The sequence below is a fragment of the Python bivittatus genome, unplaced genomic scaffold, assembly GCF_059951505.1.
Source record: "Python bivittatus isolate LINGU-HERP-01145 unplaced genomic scaffold, Pbiv_v1 ctg000580_np1212, whole genome shotgun sequence".
Classification (NCBI taxonomy): Eukaryota; Metazoa; Chordata; class Lepidosauria; order Squamata; family Pythonidae; genus Python; species Python bivittatus.
Window position 1 is genome coordinate 23,347,597 of NW_028277087.1, and position 19,544 is coordinate 23,367,140.

General features: G+C 38.4%; 2 protein-coding genes across 5 annotated transcripts in view; one reads left to right on the forward strand and one right to left on the reverse strand.

Annotated features, from left to right (window-relative positions):
* LOC103061074 (SERTA domain-containing protein 2-like) overlaps positions 1-4,419 on the forward strand; it is a 19,636-nt gene extending 15,217 nt beyond the window's left edge. Inside the window, exon 2 of the mRNA XM_007420298.3 lies at positions 2,229-4,419. Coding sequence (XP_007420360.1) covers positions 2,233-3,087 — 855 coding nt within the window. The 5' untranslated portion in view covers positions 2,229-2,232 and the 3' untranslated portion in view covers positions 3,088-4,419. The remainder of the gene's footprint in view (positions 1-2,228) is intronic.
* A 2,566-nt stretch (positions 4,420-6,985) lies between these two features.
* CLBA1 (clathrin binding box of aftiphilin containing 1) overlaps positions 6,986-19,544 on the reverse strand; it is a 54,152-nt gene continuing 41,593 nt past the window's right edge. For all 4 annotated transcript variants that reach the window (XM_088149765.1, XM_007420299.3, XM_025164454.2 and 1 more), the window contains exon 6: positions 6,986-11,386. In XM_088149765.1, coding sequence (XP_088005891.1) covers positions 11,219-11,386 — 168 coding nt within the window. In that variant the 3' untranslated portion in view covers positions 6,986-11,218. The remainder of the gene's footprint in view (positions 11,387-19,544) is intronic.

The following is a 19,544-nucleotide window of genomic DNA, read 5'->3' on the forward strand; positions in this document are numbered from 1 at the left end:
ACACCAGCTGCACCCTCTGAAAGATAGGTGGTGACAGAAGAAACTTCCAGGTTGCTACAATTCATGCATTTCTACCATCACAGCACTTTATCTTAACCAGTGAAGAAGGTATTAACAGCTGCATACCAAAGTAGATCTGATATACTTTAACAATAGGGATTCTAGGTTGCTCTTTTCTGTTGCAGATATCTTCCACACAACAAAATGCTTTCATCACATGAAACTGTCTTGGCATGGGGAATCATGTGAGATTGTTTTTATTCTCTTTGTGAAATACTTAATTAGGTGCAATCTTTTCACCAGCTGCCAGTCACCACCAATTTCACTAACAAAATGAGGAGATCTGGGGTCCAGGGATGAGATTTGGTAAAAGAAAAAAAAAAGTACAACAGTGTGTCCTGCTTTTTCCCAACTTCCTTCTGAAAGCTCTTTTAAGATTTCTAAATGCTCTTTGAAAGTTGGCCTTCTGAGAGTTCTTTGAGAACAGCTGTTCAATGAAATTGAGAAATTTAGCAGAGGAGTGGGCAGTGCACATCTTGCTACGCTGTAACTTTTGATCACCAGTGTTGTAAGCCGGATTTCCTCCATGTTCTCTGTATTAGACTACAGCACCAATCATTCCAAACAGACCTGCATGTCAGTACTGATTGGGAGGATGGTAATTGTAGTCCTATACACCTGGCCCAGAGGAAGGCTGACTGTTTTTTCCTGCCCTTCATTGAAAGGTTTTGGCAGGATTGCTACTCCAACCCATTCCCATTTTATTCAGTCCAACCCAATGAAATGTTGGAAATCAATTATCTGAATGGGCTCAGGACTCTGTCAGCAGGATTATTCTCCAAAACTGATGAGAACTCAGACAAAGTTGGCGTAGGGGGAGAAGCCAACAACAACAGAAAGATCAGGTCCAAAAGTGGGCTGGGGAAAAGAAAATTCAAGGGAAAAAAATCCCCCATTACTCTATATTCATGTGGGAGAAGCAGTTTGACTGTGGATTGGAATGTTGCCAGCTCCTCCATTCTAAGGCCCCCTTTCTTCTCAGTCACATGACCCAGAATTGGAGCTATTATTAAGGGGCTGGTAAGAATTCCAGAAGCTATACTTTATATGTAGTTTCTGCCTTGTTTCTTTTTTTCCTTCAGGAAAGATGTTCTTTTTATATGCCAAGAGTTCTGCTAAAAACCCTCTTCTGAACACTATGTAGTCTGTAATTTTGAGGAAAACACTGCTGCTATGAAAAATATTTATTTGCTTAGCTATATTTGCTGCTTCAACTCCAATGTCTGTTATAGCCTTTAACCAAGCTGCAGACTCAGAATATATAAGAGCTAGGACAAGTAATAATTTTGCTCAAAGCAACTTTCAGTGTGTGTCAAGACTCAAAGTCCACCTTCTGAGTTGGGTGGGGAGGGGACAATGAGCATGATCAACATCAAAAGAATTCATTGAGGAGCCTAACTTCTCTTCAGTGCCCAGACTATTTTAATTCAAATGGCAGGAAGTGATTATTGGAATTTCACCTTCTTTTGGGGAAGGTGGAGGGGAAGAGGAAGAAAGAATTCTCAATCTCTTCATATTGGATTTGAAATAAGAACTTGTGAAAGAGGTTATTAATTATGATCCTGCATCCTATGTAATTTATGAAAATTAAGCCAGTATGCATTTTTATTTGCACAATATGCAGTTTTTTCTCTCCTTGTTAGGGAAAGAACAAACAGCTGCATCTGACCAACTTTTCAGAAATGTAGGTTTGTAGGATTTCAGTTACTATTGCCCACAAGCTGCTAAGCATTTAAAATCTGTTCTGCCTTACAGAATACTGGCCAAAATTCCCCTTCAAGTTACATGGGCTTTTATTATTTTGAAAAGTTTTCATAATGCTTTTTTTCTGGTATTAATAATCTAAAATTCCTTAAATTATTTGTATTCCATCTTCCCAAGTTACTGGCTAGACCAGGTCAGATGTCTTCCCTTGCCGAAGATTAGATAAATCAGTCTAAATGAAGAAAATGCAGCATATTTATTAATATTATATAACTATTCTGAATTATGTATGAAAGGGAAGGCTTCTGGAAATCTGTATGAAGCCACCCTTAGTGTCACAATAAATGAAGGGATATAAAGTAAATGGAAGAAAAGAAATAAATACAATAAATTCAGAAGTACTGCTTTTGATTATGGATTTAACCATGTGATAATGAATATCATTGGTTCATTTTTTATTTCAGGTTCATGTTGGGAAAGGGTTTGAAACGCAAGCTGAGTGATTATGAAGAGAACATGGCTGGTGTGTCAAGTGCCTTTGATTCCAGTCGAAACCTGCCATACCCACTCAAGCGTCAGTTGGTGCTCAATGTTTGCCTTGCCAAGTTACAGACATATAAGATGCTGGTGGAACCAAATTTACATCGTTCTGTGCTTATAGCCAATACTGTCAGACAAATCCAAGAGGAGATGAGGCAAGAAACTAGCCAACAGCCTGTTAACATGTGTGGTGGTTTAAGTACCACCCCTTCCAATTACCTAGGTTTTGATTTGTTTGGAATGCCTTCACACTTTTTGCCTGGTATTAATCAACAGGAATCATATGGTTATGAACCACGGTCTGTGGAAAGTCCAATTGAAAATAGCTTGTTGATGGTTTCAGATAATGACATGTCATCAGCCATTTCCTCTATTCTAAAAGATTTGGACTTCATGGAAGATGTGAGTCCACCTACTTACTTGGCTGGATCTGGAGATGATCAGTTCAAGACTTCTGAAATGTCAGTTCTTAAATTAGAAGAAGATAGACAAGACTTGAAAGGAGTAGAATGTGCTTTTGGTTCCTTTGAAATTTCAAATTCAACTAGTTACTTGAAAGACTTGGCTATTGATGACATATTTGAAGATATTGACACTTCAATGTATGATTCAGACTTTGACTGCCCCTCACCCACTCCTCCGAGAACACTATCTGTGGCAACAACAGAAGAGATGTTGAAGACATTCCCTTCTTGCAATTCTTCCTCAGCAAGCAACATCCCAATATGCAGAAGTGATATCACTGATTTAGACCATATTATGGAAATTTTGGTAGGGTCCTGACACTTTTACAAGTCCAAAGATACTTTTTCCTAAGCTGCCATACGATGCTGGTTTGAAGATAAGCCACAGAAGGGAGTGAACTTCAAAGTGTTATGCCAAAATGGCAGCTGCAGTCATTTTCTTTAATGGTTCTCAAAACCTCCCTAAAATTCATATAAACCAAAAAAAAAAAAAAGTGACAGCCTGTTATATAAAATGGAGTATTTATTAAATCAATTGTGCAATCTTTTTAGCCCTTTTAGGATATACATGAGGAGTGTATCTCATGTGTTTCTTGTTTATTCCTACAAATCTTACTTTTTAATGTGCAATTTTTAATCTGTATGAAGGATTTGCAGAACAGCAATTTTCATAAGAGGGGAAACATCATCTGAAGTCTAAAGATTTATTTTTAGTATTAAATTACATTCTTTATTGGCATTCACTGAAGTTGCATACTTGGGTTTGCAGCCTCAGTGCAGTATATTTTTTAAAATATTTAAGGAATTACAGATCTCTTCCCTTTTACTGAAGACTCTAGATGTTTGGCAGCAAAATCTCTTGCATTTTGTAAAACATTTAAAACTATTTATTTTTGTAAATTTTATAGTCTTTTTACATTTTATTACAATGTTCTAGTTTGGAGATGAATTTCTGGTTGGATGTGGCTGGCACTACCTCTGTTAGCAGAAATGCTTTAACTCTTTTCAGTGCTTTGTCTAACACTGCAGATCTTTTAGTTTTCTTGGATATTTCTGGTGGTAGAAGCAAACACAGCAATTTGCTGATTGGTTAAATTTTATGGTATTTAACTGTAATTTATATGTATATTGTCTGATTTTAGAACTTTGTCAGTATTATGTGCATCAATCTGGGGGTAATATGACTTTTTAAAATTTAGTATTTTCTGTATAGCTAGAGCTATTTTAATTCTCTGAAACAGAATTTTAGATTTTATGTGCAATATATCACTTAAACAGGCCACTTTTGCACACCCTGTATTATAAGGAAATACATAAAATCTAGATGATGGAAATTGATAATACTAGTGATATCAGAGGTGTATCATCCAATTCAGTCTGCTGGCAGCTCTGTGCAAGATCTGTAAGAGTTGAATATGGCTTGCCTAAGCACCGCTCTGATTTTGCACATTTCCGTTCCTTAAAATGGAATTTTAGTTGTCCAAAGTGCTTGCGATGGATTGTATCTTCTTAGTGGCAGTTTTTATCTTGGTTTGGCCAAATAAAGTTCTAATTGAGTTGAAGCCCAGGAAATCATCCTGCCATTAGAGGCTTACATCTGCCTACAAGAATTATACTTCAAATTACAGAAATAGTTTTTTTTTTTACATAAGATAGGTTTGCCATTTGCACATAATATGCTGAAGTATTCAGTCCATTGTGTATAAATCCTGCCCTAGCTCAACTTTGGTGCGACTTGGCAGGCTGTCCAAGTGCTGATGCCATTTGGGAACATCGTGTTGCCAAAATGGTGACATTCCAACCACAAGCCTCTACTGTTCCGTGATCATAGAAGCAACACCTGCCTACTTTATAGTGAAGATATGTGGCTACTCTGTGTTCCTGTAGTGTAATGTTGCATCACTGAGGAGACCAGTAAGTTTGAAAATGATATAATGAAGCACTCATCAAGCAAGCAACACAACAGGTGTAGATAAAAAAAAAATAGATGGGAGAAACTGAGAGGGAGCAAAAACATTACCATTGTGTCTACTAGCATGTAGACTTTTATGTGTGCATCTGTCCACCTATTCCTCATTCATTTTTTTTCACTGAACAGAATTGCAGCATGAGCTGGAAGTTTGCTAGCATTGGAAGCAAAACATACTTGGTTGTATATTCACAGTATCTGGTTTTTGTTTGTTTAACAAGCAGCAGCAGAAAAAAATTAAATGAAGCCTGTCTTTGAGAACACTAATATTTATACGTAAGCTTTCTAGGAGGATGGGAAGCACTTTTAAAATAGAACTATAGAATATATATTAGCTAACCTTTATCTGAATTGGAGTAGAAGCTGCTCATAGGATGGCCATTTTCTGATGGTAACTTCTGGGCATGGTGATTGAAAGTCCTACGTAACAGGTTGGATCCCTTAAAATAATCTTTTTGGGCTGATATTTACCTCCATTGAGGCCCCCCTTCAGCAATACTGCTATTAAAGCAGCTCATTATGGCATACCAATAGTTGCGCAGATGTGTTATCACCTTCCATTTCCACCTACCATTTTCTTTGGTGTTGGAGCCAATCCACTACTCAACTTGAAGTGCAATGTAATGTGGGTCATCTGATGTAGCTGCTGCATTGAATATGTGTAGCATTGCATTTGGGGGATGAAAGAGAGTTGTCTAGCACTGTTTGAGGCTGAATGCCCAGTATCACTGTAAGAGAAGCAGAGTCAGACATTCATGGTGGGATACTAATACCAGCTGCAGAAACACTAGGAAGGCTTTCTGATTAGCCTTATGCTGAGGGGCTATTCAGGCCTCAAAGACTGCAGCTTAGAGTAAAAACTAGACTATTAACAAAGCAACTAATGTTAGAATATGGTTGTGGCATTGACAGTAGTAGTGATCCCATGGATACATGAAGAAAATAGGTCATCAGGATGTAACAGTGGCTGTTGCTCATTATCATGTATCAGTCTTGTTTTGATTTTTTTTTTCATTCTTTTCACTGTTCAATGGGAATCCTCCAAGCATCAGTGGAATTTTAAGATTTTACCTTACGTTTAATCTTCAGCAAGAATCAAATGCAATCTTTTGTTGAAAACCTGTGATTGTTTCTTTTATTTAGTACTGGTTCTTTACTTTCCACCCAACATGAGTCATGACTGAGCTGGATTCCCCAACTAATGCCAAGTCAATCTAGTTTTATTTGCTTAATGCATACTTTGGCAGTTGAAATGTATTTATATGCATAAGAGATTTGCAGTTACATCTAAATCATAGCAGACCCTTTTGCAAATTATTGTCTATCCTTGATGTAAAAAGGATTAGCTAAAAAGAATGTATAGAGTTTGTGCATAATGCTTCTTTGTATATAACAAAATGAATCCCAAAAATGGTAAGGGCCTTCTGCACTGTGATAAAGCAGACTTGTGGTTAAAAGAATATTTTTAAAAATTCCCTTAATAAATATTTGAATCTAATTTTTCTCATCTACTGGTACAGTTCTTAAGCTTAAAGGTACAAACTTCAAGTATTTAAACTGCACAAGCAATATACTAGTGGCAAGAACATGTACATTGGCTGTCAGCTGTTGATCAGGCATCTTGGAAAGAGTTACCTTATTTTGTGGCTTGAAAAAGGGGTTAGGTTTTATGTACAAGCTTCCCTGGAAGGTAAGGATGTTGATTCTTCCCTAATCATGATTTCATCCCCTTCTCATCTTCAGAATACATCCCAGAGTGGTTTCCAATACTACCTGAACCATTGGCAGGAATAATTCTTGAATGTAGATAGTAATGTCATAAGCGCTGTGCTTTTCACTTTTTCAGGGCACAAAGGCCTCTTGGTCAACCTCTAGTTTCAGAAAAGGAAAGAGGCCCCACTTAATGGTGTTTCTTTTGTGATACAGCTAGTCCCCGGTTTACAATGGAAGTTGGGACCGGAATTTCCGTCACTAAGTGATGTCATAAAGTGTGACGTCACATGACTGCATCGCTTAGCAACAGCAATCCCAGCAGCTGTTGTAACCCCAGGACCATGCGGGTCATTAAGTGGGAAGAGGGGTGACAGGCACTATGGAGCATGGGGTAATGGGGCTCCTCCAGAGAAAAAGCAACAGGAGCGACTTGCAACCTTCCCTGCCGGCTTCCCTGTTAACTTTGCTTGTGAGAAGCCGGCAGGGAAGGTTGCAAATGGTGATCACATGACTGCAGCTTGCTGCGACAACGTAATCACAAGCTGAGCACCCAGCTCACAATCGCATTTGCGGACCAGTCATAAGTCCCCCTTATTCAGCGCTGTTGTAATTTTGAACAGTCACTGAACAAGTGCTTGTAATCCAAGGGCTACCTATATTGTCAAATCATATTTTGATAAGTTTGGAATAAATAGTATTTTAAATAGCATGTTTTGAAAACTAAGTTCTTGCCACTATTATATTGCTTGTGCAATTTAAATGCTTGATGCTTGTACCTTTAAGCTATCATGCACAAAACAAACATATTCCCTGTGGTGCTGTTCACTACCCTAACAGCTTGCATTAGAATAGGAAAAAGAACTTACAGTGGGTTGCTATTTTAAGCAACACACTAGTGGCAAGAACATGTGCACTGGCTGTCAGCTGTTGACTGGCCATCCTAGGAGGAATGATTCCCTTTAACAAGTGTCAAACATGTTCATGGTAGAACTTTTACTTCTGATTGCAAGTTGCCCAAGATAACATTTGTTACTCCTCTCTTAATTGATACTGGTTGCCATGAGTTTATAGGTTCCAGCCATCTCTTGCATACAAATTTTATGTATAAGTTGTGAACAGTAAGTTTACACTAGACTTCATGCAGAAATTCCTTATTCAAGCCCCATTTTTCCAGTTAAAAGGATCACATAAGATCCCTGTTTGGGTGCCGAAGAATGGCTTTCTTTAAATATGAGCCAGCACAAGAAAGTCACACATTTGGGGAGGTGGGATTTATTTTATTTATATGGCTACCCATCTTAGAGCACAATTCTGGGTGACTCACAACAATAAAACTACAAGCCATAAAAACTGAAACTAAAAAAAAAGTCACCTCAAGCATCTCCTAGGATGCCCTAACAACCATCCATAGGCTCCCAATACTATACCATAATGCCTGGGTAAAGAGGTAGGTCTTGATGGCCTCCTAGAATGCTAAAAGAGTGGGCCCTGCCAGATTGCCAGAGGGAGTTCCATAAGGTAGGGGCAACTATGGTAAAGGCATGTTTTGAGGTCCTTCTACATGGCAGCATTTCAGGGAAGCAGCCTAAAATGCCTATTCTGTCCAATCTGATGGGATGGGCAGATGTTCTCGGGGAGAGGCAGTCCTGCAAATAACCTGGCTCTGTGCCATGTAGGGCTTTAAAAGTGAAGCACCTTGAATTGCATCCAGAAGGAAAATGGGAGCCAGTGCAGCCCTCACAATGGGTGTAACATGGGGAAACCTAAGGGTGCCCAACACTAGATGTGCTGCTGCATTCTGGACCAGTTGTAGCTTCCAGGTGGTCTTCAAGGGCAGTCCCATGTAAGGTACATTGCAGTATTCTGAACAGGAAGTGACCAAGGTGTGAGTGACTGAGCAAGGCCTCCCCATCCAGAAAAGGGTGCAATTGGTGCATAAGACAAATCCCTGTAAGGATGACATATCACCAGATTTTGGGGGGGGGCAAAAACCCAAAGCAACTCAACCCTGGTAAGACAGAATGACATCACTTCTTGCCCATCCATACCCTCACAGCCTCCAGGCACTCGCTCAGCACCGCAACAGCATCACCTGCCCAGCCCAGGGTGAATGGTATCATTAGCATACTGATGATACTACACCGCATGCTATTGAATGACCTCACCCGATGGTTTAATGTAGATGTTAAAGAGGAGAGATGAGAGGCCCTGAGCCCTGAGCCATCCCTCATTGCAGGGCTAGGGCATGACCTCTCCCCACTACCACCACCGACTGGAACTGGCCATGGGGAAAGGAGAAGAACCACACAAAACAATGTCTTCCACTCCCAACCCCTGAAGCTGCTGCAGAAGGATACCATGGTCAATGGCATCAAAAGCCACTGAAAGATCCAGGAGAGCCAGGTGGGTTGCACCACCCCTGTCCCAAGCCATGCAAAGGTCATCTTCAAGTACAACAAATGCCATCTCGGTACTGTACCCTGGCCTGAACTCAGACTGAAAAGGGTCCAAATAATCCATTTCATCCAGGGCCCTCTGAAGCTATATGCCAACTCAATGAGGGATGACACACGCACAGGTAATCAATGTGACTTCCATACTTGCATCAGAGACAACTCACGAGAATGGCTAAGCTTGTGATAGTTGCAGTGTTACATACAGAAGTCAATACAGACTTGTTAGTTTTGTCAACTTTAGATTTATTAATGTTACAAGCCCTCCCACAGAGGTAGGAACATGTCTGCATAACTTCAACACACCTGTTGCTAAGCAGCTACTAAACCAGGGTTGAAGAACCCTTCCCAAGGTTGCTAATCATTTCCAATGTGGCTGATGGTAAGGGATGCTGAGTTGTAGTTCAGCAACATCTGGAGCCGCACAGGTTCCCACCCTTGTCTTACACAAAGGCAGCTGCAACTTTAACTGAACTATTGCTCTAAAAATGAATGGTAAATACACAAAATAATGTTCAATACGTTTTTCTCCATTAACTGAGAAGAACCTGTGCAGACTGTAAACATAGTAGAGGTTAGACTAGGCTGCATCCATGTAGCATTTGTCCTGGCAGGTCAAAAAAATTCTAGGAGCCACCCAAGCCTTTGATAGTAGTAAGCCAATAGGTGCAGACTAAAAGGCTTCATAAAATTTCTCAGAAGCTTTAAAATATACATTGCAATTATTTTAAAACAAAGGAAAGAAATGACTCTAAAACAAGGGGAAGTTACTGTATTTGAAAGAAAAGTTATCTTAGTGGCATAGAAGAGAGGAGTAAACAATTTCACCCCACCGCAAATCATGGTGACAGAAACTAAGCACATGACTTTCCATAAGAGCAGTAGTGAAAAATCTACTTTAGTACCCATTTCTCAAGATCATGTTCGAATGACAGAGGATATCAAAGGAAAGGAGATGCTGACGTAGCTTGGTACAGCAGCAAGATGTAGAAGTAGAAACCAATTTGAATACAATGGGTTTGTGCCACCTACTCCCAAGAAATGCAACAGCGTGCCCCACATGCCATAGACTTTTCTATACCAAAATTCCTCCTTGGTTCCCTGAAGTTTAATATAAAGGACCTAAACAACTGTTTTTAATGTATGCTAGTTTTAAAAGCCAGACTTCCTGTATGAAACATAGGAAATAGAGTTGTATAGAAAAGATGACAGCAGAGACCCAGGATTGCTTGAGGAAAACCATAACAAGAAGTGAATGCTCCCTTATTTCTGCAGTGCTAACAGAAGCAACTCATTTCAACATACACACACACACACACACTCCTAAATGGATTTAATCCACTGAGTGTGCCTGCTACTCAACTGTGTTAAAACAAAAATCAGTATTTATTTCCAATGCTATACAACAGGGCAGCTGAGCAACGCAAACCGAACATTTCCAGATTTCTTTCTTTGCAAGTATGTCAGGAGAAGGACCTCTGCTGTACAGGCTTAGCTGTATTACACCTATTTTAGGGTGTACAGTACAGCTTCCAAATATTTCCTGCTTTGGAATGCTGGAAAACCATTTTGTCAATTTTCATCACAACACTCAGGTCACAAAAAGAGGTTCAGGAGCCACAGCTTGCCTCTCTCTATAGAGATATAAGGACAGTTATAAAAAAGATTGAAAAGAGGTAATTCAAATACAAACTTAAGACAGTGGACAATGGGTGGTTACACAAAGTAGTACTTCTCCCTGCCAGGATAGATGGTAAGACTTACTAGTGGAGCTGCAGCTGATTAAACAAAATCAATTGTAACCTAGGCAGGAACATATATACTGTAGGTATCATATCTGTCCAAAAGAGTTTAGAGCAGTGTTGTCCAAACTTGGCCACTTTAAGATGAGTGGACTTCAACTCCCAGAATTCCCCAGCCAGCTCCATTCCCCAGCCCCTCCATGCTGGCTGGAGAATTCTGGGAGTTGAAGTCTACTCATCTTAAGGTGGCCAAGTTTGGACAACACTGGTTTAGAGGAAGAGTGATCAACCACACAAACAGCACAACACATGTTTCTAATACAGGGCGCAATTAGAAGGGTTTAAAAAATGTCAGCAAAATAGCAAGAGTGAGCACAGCACATTTGCCATCTCTGAAAGCATAATTCTGGCTTGTTCACTTCATGATCTATGTATTAGTGGCATCATGACCAAACCGTACCCATATCTATAAAATAAAATACATGGATGAAGCATTCTTTCCCCAGAGACGCTTCTTTTTAAAATTAGTAATAGATTTGTTTAAAAAAAGTGATACAATGGCAAACTTTTCCATTAGCAAACATTGCTGCTAAACATTTTCATCCTTAAACTCTGTGTAGTAAAAAACCTCTTTTTTTGTGAAACTGTTATATATTGCATATTTCCACTGGATGGAGTCTTCTTCAGGAACAAGTTATAAGTAAACAGATGGCTCTGCCTTGGCTCAGGAGATACAGAAAGCTACGGAAAACAAAAGAAAAGAAAGTGAGAACTACTGATCCACTACATGCCAGCAAATCAGAGATATATTTGACATAGATCTGCAACCAATAATAGTTTAATGAGAAATGCATCCTACAAGACATCCCATCCCAAGTTTTTTTCTGAGAATATTACACTATCCCCACTCACACCAAATCTTATTGAACAATTGGAGGATCCTTAAAACTGGGCTTTTGGTTGCGTGAATCATAGTGATCACCAATGAAGAGCAAATGCCTCTAGATGCTGCTTCCTGGCCATACATTTTAGTGTCAGTTCTTCTGTGGGCTTTAAACACCAGAGACTTCCCTCATTTATTCACATAAGAACTGAGATTTGCAAAGTCTACTGTTTTAGGAATACTGGCCACCAGATTCTTCATAATATATTGTAAAGTTGTAAAAATACTCTCCCATTTTCTCTCAGTCAAGCGCCCACAGCAGTTCTTGTTCTGTTCTAGTAGAACTTATAATTGGCTTCAGGAAGTCTCACAAGATATGAATAAGTGGAATAAGATAAAGGAAAATCAAATTTACATAAACAGCCTCAAGTATGATCTACAATTTAGATCACGAAAATGGGCCTGTAGCCCAAATCAGATAGGGCAGACCTCTGGACCCAGATAAATTCTTCTGCTGCTCAGACTCCAGAAAAGGTAGACTTTAGTTCAGAACAACTGTATCTGCTAGAATAGAGGGATGTACCAATTGTTACTGATGTGTTCTTCAATTAACATTTACAGTGTTGGACTAGGCTTTTAGCAGGACACTGCATGTCATAACCCAGTGCTTAATGTGGCTTTAATAATTAAAAAGTTACAACCTCCCCAAAAGACTAAAACGAGGAGTTTGTCAGAAACTTTCCAGTTATACAACATTGCTCATCTCTTATAATTTAGAAATAGAAGTTAATACTTCATTCTGTGTTTTCCTCCATACCAGCAATCCAATTCCCAATCACTTTCCAGAAACAAAAATTAATGCAAAATATGCTTATTATTAAATTCAGACATTTACCTCCCAATTCCACTGGTTTTCTAAAGCTGTGAACAAATGGGGATATTGAGATGTATTTCAATTGCATGTCTTACATGTTCTAGAATAGCCAGCTTTTCCTTCATGGAGGCTAGCTAAAAATAATGACATTGATGAATTCCCAACAAATTGGAGATAAGCTAAGCAAACAACCCAGTTCCGTAAAAACAAAAAAGGGATACTTAATTCAGAAATGGAACAGGAACTGCAGCTTTGAAATTTGAGACGTTTCTAATAGTGGAGTTATTGGCGGGCTCTGAGCTTGGCTGTTTGCTTGCAGACATTTCATTACCCAACTAGATAACATCATCAGTATGAGTAAGTGTGGAATTTGCTGCCTGTTTATAATATAGTACCTTGCCCTACCAGTTTTGGTGGAGGTGTAGTTTCCTCCTTGGTGGTTCCTTGATTAGAGTATATTGTTTTCTGCTGATTGATTGCCTGGTGTTTATCCCTGCTTATGTGAGTGTTGGCTGCTGGAGGGGATGTGTTCTAGTCTTTTTGTTTCCTTCCAAGGTTTTTTATTGTACAGTCGTGTGAAAAAGAAATTATACCCTCTTTGAGTTCTATGGTTTTATGAATCAGGACATAATAAAAATCATCTGGTCCTTAACAGTTCTCAAAAGTAGGTAAATACAACCTCAGATGAACAACAACACATGACATATTACACCATGTCATCATTTATTTTACAAAAAGAAAGCCAAAATGGAGAAGCCATGTGTGAAAAACTAAGTACACCCTCATTGCTTCCATAGGTATGAAGAGGCTAAGTAGCAGCCAGGTGCTGCTAATCAAATGCCGTTGATCAATTGAAGGCCGAAGTTTTAAGAGTTTGCTGGTCTCAAGCATTGAGGTGTGTGTTAATACAATGCCAAAGAGTAAAGACATAGCAATGATCTTAGAGAAGCAATTGTTGCTGCCCATCAATCTGGGAAGGGTTATAAGGCCATTTCCAAACAATTTAAAATCCATAATTCTACAGTGAGAAAGACTATTCACAAGTGGAAAAACATTCAAGACAGTTGCCAATCTTCTCAGGAGTGGACGTCCCAGCAAATTCACCCCAAGGTCAGACTGTGCAATGCTCAGAGAAATTGCAAAAAATCCAAGAGTTACCTCTCAGACTCTACAGGTCTTAGTTAGCATGTTAAATGTTAAAGTTCATGACAGTACAATTAGAAAAAGACTGAACAAGTATGGTTTGTTTGGAAGGGTTGCCAGGAGAAAGCCTCTTCTCTCTAAAAAGAACATGGCAGGATGGCTTAGGTTTGCAAAGTTGCATCTGAACAAATCACAAGACTTCTGGAACACTGTCCTTTGGACAGACGAGAGCAAAGTGGAGATGTTTGGCCATAATGAACAGCGCCACATCTGGCAAAAACCAAACACAGCATATCAGCACAAACATCTCATACCAACCGTCAAGGACGGTGGTGGAGGGGTGATGATTTGGGCTTGTTTTGCAGCCACAGGACCTGGGCACCTTGCAGTCATTGAGTGAGCATGAACTCCTCTGTATACCAAAGTATTCTAGAGTCATATGTGAGGTCATCTGTCCGACAGCTAAAGTTTGGCCGACATTGGGTCATGTAACAGGGCAACGATCCCAAGCACACCAGCAAATCTACAACAGAATGGCTGAAAAAGAAAAAAATCAAGGTGTTCCAATGTCAAAGTCTAGACCTCAACCCGATTGAAATGCTGTGGAGGGACCTCAAGAGAGCTGTGCATAAACTTAGCACAAATGGCCAAATTAACGGATTTAATGAAAGATAAAAATATGGTGGACTTTAAGAAGATATGGCAACCATTTCTTGATTATCTGATGTTAGTTGAGAAAAATGATGTATTGATTACTGGTTTTGTATATTAAAGAACTGTTTAAATAGAAATAATAGTAAAATAGGTAAAACAAAGATAAGAGTTTAAAAGTAACATAATTACTGGTATATTTACAATGTTTGACAGTCGGAAACCACATTTTAAATGATTTTTTTTCTCTCTCTTCTCTTTCTTCTTTCCTTTTCTCTTTTTCTTCTTCCTCTCCTTTCTTTCTTTTTCTTTCTTTTCCTTCTTTTTATATATGTTCTTGTTAGATTTATGTTTGAAGAGTTTAATTTTTTATATTATTTGTTGTATTTAATGTAGTCTGTATATAGCATTTTACAATAAAGATATATAATAACAAAATAGGCTGTTCAGCTCTTTCTGAACTTGCTTTGGTTCAGATAAACTTCTTAAGCAGGTATTTTATGAGCCTTGGTAGAAAAATGTGTCAGCTTTGTGATGGTGGGACTGGTCTGCCAAGCTCACTTTGTAATCTTCTGATATTGTGCTGTTTGCTCTAACCTTTAATAAACTTGTGTTTTAATAAAGGGAAAAAGAGAGAGAGAGAGAGCTGTGCATAAACAAATGCCCACAAACCTCCATGAACTGAAGCAATGTTGTAAAGAAGATGGGCCAATATTCCTCCACAACGAAGTGAGAGACTGATAAAGTCATACAGAAAATGATTACTTCAAGTTATTATTGCTAAAGGTGGTTCTACAGGCTATTGAATCATAAGGTGTGCTTAGTTCTTCACACATGGCTTCTCCATTTTGGCTTTCTTTTTGTAAAATAAATGATGACATGGTATAATATGTCATGTGTTGTTGTTCATCTGAGGCTGTATTTACCTACTTTTGAGAACTGCTAAGGACCAGATGATTTATTATGTCCTGATACATAAAACCATAGAACTCAAAGAGGGTGTGCTTTCTTTTTCACACAACTGTATCTTTTGAATGATGTGTAAATGTGGTATATCTCTATGTTCCTACTGATAGCTGATTTGTCTGAATGCCAAACTTCCAGGAATTCCCTAGCATTTTTTAATTTGGCTTGGTCTAAAATGCTAATAGTATCCCAATTGAAACTGTGGTTGAGTCTGTCCATGTGTTGTGAGATTAAGGAGATTTTGTCATGACTTCTGATTGCTAGTTGGTATTTATGGATGTGCTCTGCTAGTCTTCTACCTGTCTGTCCTACATAGAGGCTGTTACAGTTCTTCCATTGTTGTAGGACTGTTGTAGATGATTTCTGTTTTTTCTTCTTGGGCTAGTGAGTCTTTTGGTTTGCTTAAGATGTTTTAGAGGGCTTTAGTTTGTGTGCTACAGTGATCCTGTGTGGTTGTAGTAGTCTTTTGGTTGTTTCTGAGATGTTTTTGATGTATGGGAGTGTTATCCCTTTCATAGGTTGTATTGGTTGTGCTGCATGTGGTCAAGTGTTTTTTTTATAAAGTTGCATGGCCATCCATTTTGTTGGCAGATGTTGTAAAGGTGGTCTATTTCCTCTTCTTGGCATTTTGATTTGCAGCAGTGTGTTTCTTCTCATCTGAACAATGTTAATAACCCAACCTCCCACAAGAGGAGCTGCATAACCACACTGACCAAAAGTGGCAGGGCAAGCTGCTACATATAAACAGGCAACAAATCCCCCACACACACTAGCACTGATAATATTATCTAGTTGGGTGATGAAACATCTGCCAACAAACAACCAAGCTCAGAGAGCAGCAAGAACTCCACAATTCAACCCTAAACTACAGATATTCTCTTCTATTCTGAGAATAGAATGTGTGTCAAACACTTCAGAAAGCATGCAAATGGGAGAAATTTCCATGTAGACAAACCTCCACCAAGGAACACTTGCACAGATGATGTTACCTAGTTGGGTAATAAAACATCTGCAAGCAAACAACCAAGTTCAGAGAGCACCAAGAACTCCACAATTCAACTCTGAGCTACAGATATTATCTTCTATTGAAACAGTTCTAATAGCTTTCCTCCAAATAAAAGTGCTTTCCCATCTCCCATCATTCTTGACTGCAGTTATGGCTAAATACTAAGAGAAAAATAATAGCGACTAGTAAGTAGTGGCATGTCATCCTTCTATATTTATCCTCTTCTAATGGAAGGAGTGCAGAATTATTCATGGATGGCTCTACATGTCCACAACTCTCCACTCTTCTCTCAACTCCTCCACAGCTACCAAAGCAATTTCTGCCTATTCCTGCAGCTGGGCAAAGGTTTGCCTTGGATCATAAGGGACAATACACATTTGCCATGCTTAGAATTCTTAAACCAGGCTTTAAGAAGCTGTACAGAAAATCAAGAAATGGAGTAAGACATAATTTTGGATTCAGAACACATTCTTTGAAGAATTTCAGCTTTTGTTTTTGAAACAAAAGTTTCTGGCTCTTATGAACAAAAAGATAATCTTTCTAAGTGTGCTGGGAAGGTCTTGAGAAATCTCAAGCAGACCACAAGGATTAGCTAGTTGTAGAAAAATGTTGATATCTGAATGTTTTGCAGAGCAAAATCATAGCTAAAAAAACCCAGAAAAAAATTATCACAGAGTACACTTCTTAGGGCTCTACATAAGATAGAACAGGGAACACTTTCTGCAGCTATGAAAAGAAGTAGATTCACCATTGAACTAGTGCACTTTAACTAGCACTGAACTAATTCAGCATTAAATGAGACAGGATACATTTGCCATTTAAAACTGTCTCAAGCAAAGCTGTTCTGCTAAATAAAATCAGTTGAAGCAGTCTAATAGCTTTCATCCTGCATTTTGATACCAAATTCCCTTTCTCTATTTCAGCTTTTGAAAAAAGATCTTCCATGACCAGTTGCCTTCAGCCTGTCATCTTTTGTATTTCCTAGAAATGTACTCCCCCAACATTTCAGAACCATTTAGTTTGACACAATTACTTACTACATACTTTTTTATGGATGCTGTACCATTTCATGTTTATATTCTTCTTCCAAAATACTAATACACTCTTAGGAACAGCCCCTTTTATGTCAAAGGACATCAATAAGGCCAAAAAAGTATAGTATCCTAGATCTGATAAAATCATTTTAGACTGTTTAGCCTATTTACTGGATGGCAGATTGCATCTGACTAAATATTACATGTCATGTAAATTTGTCCAATTTTGATTTTGCAAGACAAGACTCTGTTTAGCTATCTTTGCGCAGCTATATTCACAACTTTAAAAAAATCTCATTTGTAAAACAACATAATGCTTGTACATAACATCTAGATTAAAACAAATAGGAGCAAAGGGTTTTAAGGTGAAGTTTGCTTTTCATGGTTGTATGCCTTCTTTCAGAATATATCACCCATTCCTTTTCTCAGCTCTCTCCCCCAAATTAACCAGCATTCCATGTCTGTGAGTATGTTCATTCCTTTTTCTTTATTGGGTATTTCTACCTCTGCTTTTTTTTCCTAAGGTCTTTCACAATTAAACAATCCAGAGTCATTGGATGCTAAATTTATGGCTTTTGAAAAAATGATGGAAGAAAGATCGGATAAGATGGATATTTTTGTAAAACAAATGTCTGCAGTTATGAAACAAATGTCTGGAGAAATAAAACAAACAAATGATAGAATGGAAACCTTAGAAAACAAATCAGGAATTAGAGATACAGAATTTGAAAGAGGAATGGATAATTTGGCTCTGCTGAAACTTAGAAAGAATTCTATTTGAGATTTAGAGCCATTCCAGAGGTTCCAGATGAAGATATTAGGAGAAAGATGGTACACACATTGTCAGATTTTTTAGACTGGGAAGAGGATGAGATCAGAGAGAAGATCGACAAAGTGTATCAGATTAATTCACGTTTTGCTACAATAAGACATGTGCCAAGAGATGTTTTACTGCATTTTGTAAGGAGAAGGACAAGACATCAAGTTCTGCAACAGCATTTTAATTCAAGATTGAAAATTGATAATGCAGATATAATTATTTTAAAGGAAAATGCCTATTAGAATTTTAGAAAAGATTTTTTTTGACTTCAGAAAATTTTTTTTTGACTTCAGAAAAGATTTTTTTTGACTGAGGTATTAAAGTAGAAGATCCCATTCTGTTGGGAGAAGTTAGAAGGTGTAATTTTTACTTTCCAACAGAGATTTCAACTGAATACCATTCAAAAGGCCAGGAAATTTTTTTGGAAAAATTTAAAGGAGACTTGAAGGAGGTTCAAATGGAAATTGCAGAGAAAACTGACCAAAAATTACAACAGACAGAGAAGCTTGAAAAAGACGACTTGGAGTTAGGTACCCCCCTTTTTTTTCCTAAGGGCTTTCACAGGTAAACAAACACAGAGGTCCTTCAAAACTCCTATTCAAGATGATGTCATTTTAACCATATAACAAATCTATACTTGAAGACTGAATCTGTTTTTTTTTTTCATTTAACGAAGACAAAACCCAACTGATGGGCTGCATTAAAATGTAAACATCTGTAAACACAGATCTCGTATGTCAGTATTATTAAGCATGAAAAAGTAAGCAACTACTGAACAGAAGACAACAGTAGTCTAGAAAATGTAATAGGAGTACTGGCGGCAGCTCATTCTATTCATCACAGTGTGTAATGATAGGGAGACACAATGTCATTATGCAATGAAACATGAACATGGCTATGTATGATTTTGTTTTTATACAGTACATCCTCCTCCCACAAGCCTCTCTCATGTGCCACATCACAATCTGGCATGGATTGGAAAAGGAAAAGCAGCCAAAACCATTCTGGGGCAACATAATGAGCAGAGTTGGGTTTCAAATCCACATTTATCCATAGAGTGCCTAGAGAGCTTTAGTAAAGCTTACCTTATATAAGAGCACAGTTGCTGTTACATTATAAAGACAACCAATGAAGTGTTTCCTACTGTTCCTTGTAAGAAGTGAGTGATATAAATGTGGTAGTTCCATCAGAATAATCAATACAATCTTGGGCTGAGAAAATCTAGTCTCTATAGCACAGATAAAGGAAAGGCCAGTCATAAAAATGTTTTTTATATTTAAGACTGCCAATATGGGTGGAGCCCTTGGTGCTCTCTGAGCTTGGTTGTTTGCTTACAGACACCTCATTACCCAACAAGATAACATCATTAGTGCAAGTGAGTGTGGGGTTTGCTCCCTGCTTAAACATAATAGCTTGCCTTACCAATGTTGTGGGGAGGGGGGGTTCTCCTTGGTAGTTCCTTGATTAGGATATTGTTTTTCTGCTTGATTGTTTGTCTGGTGTTAACCCCTCCTTATGTGAG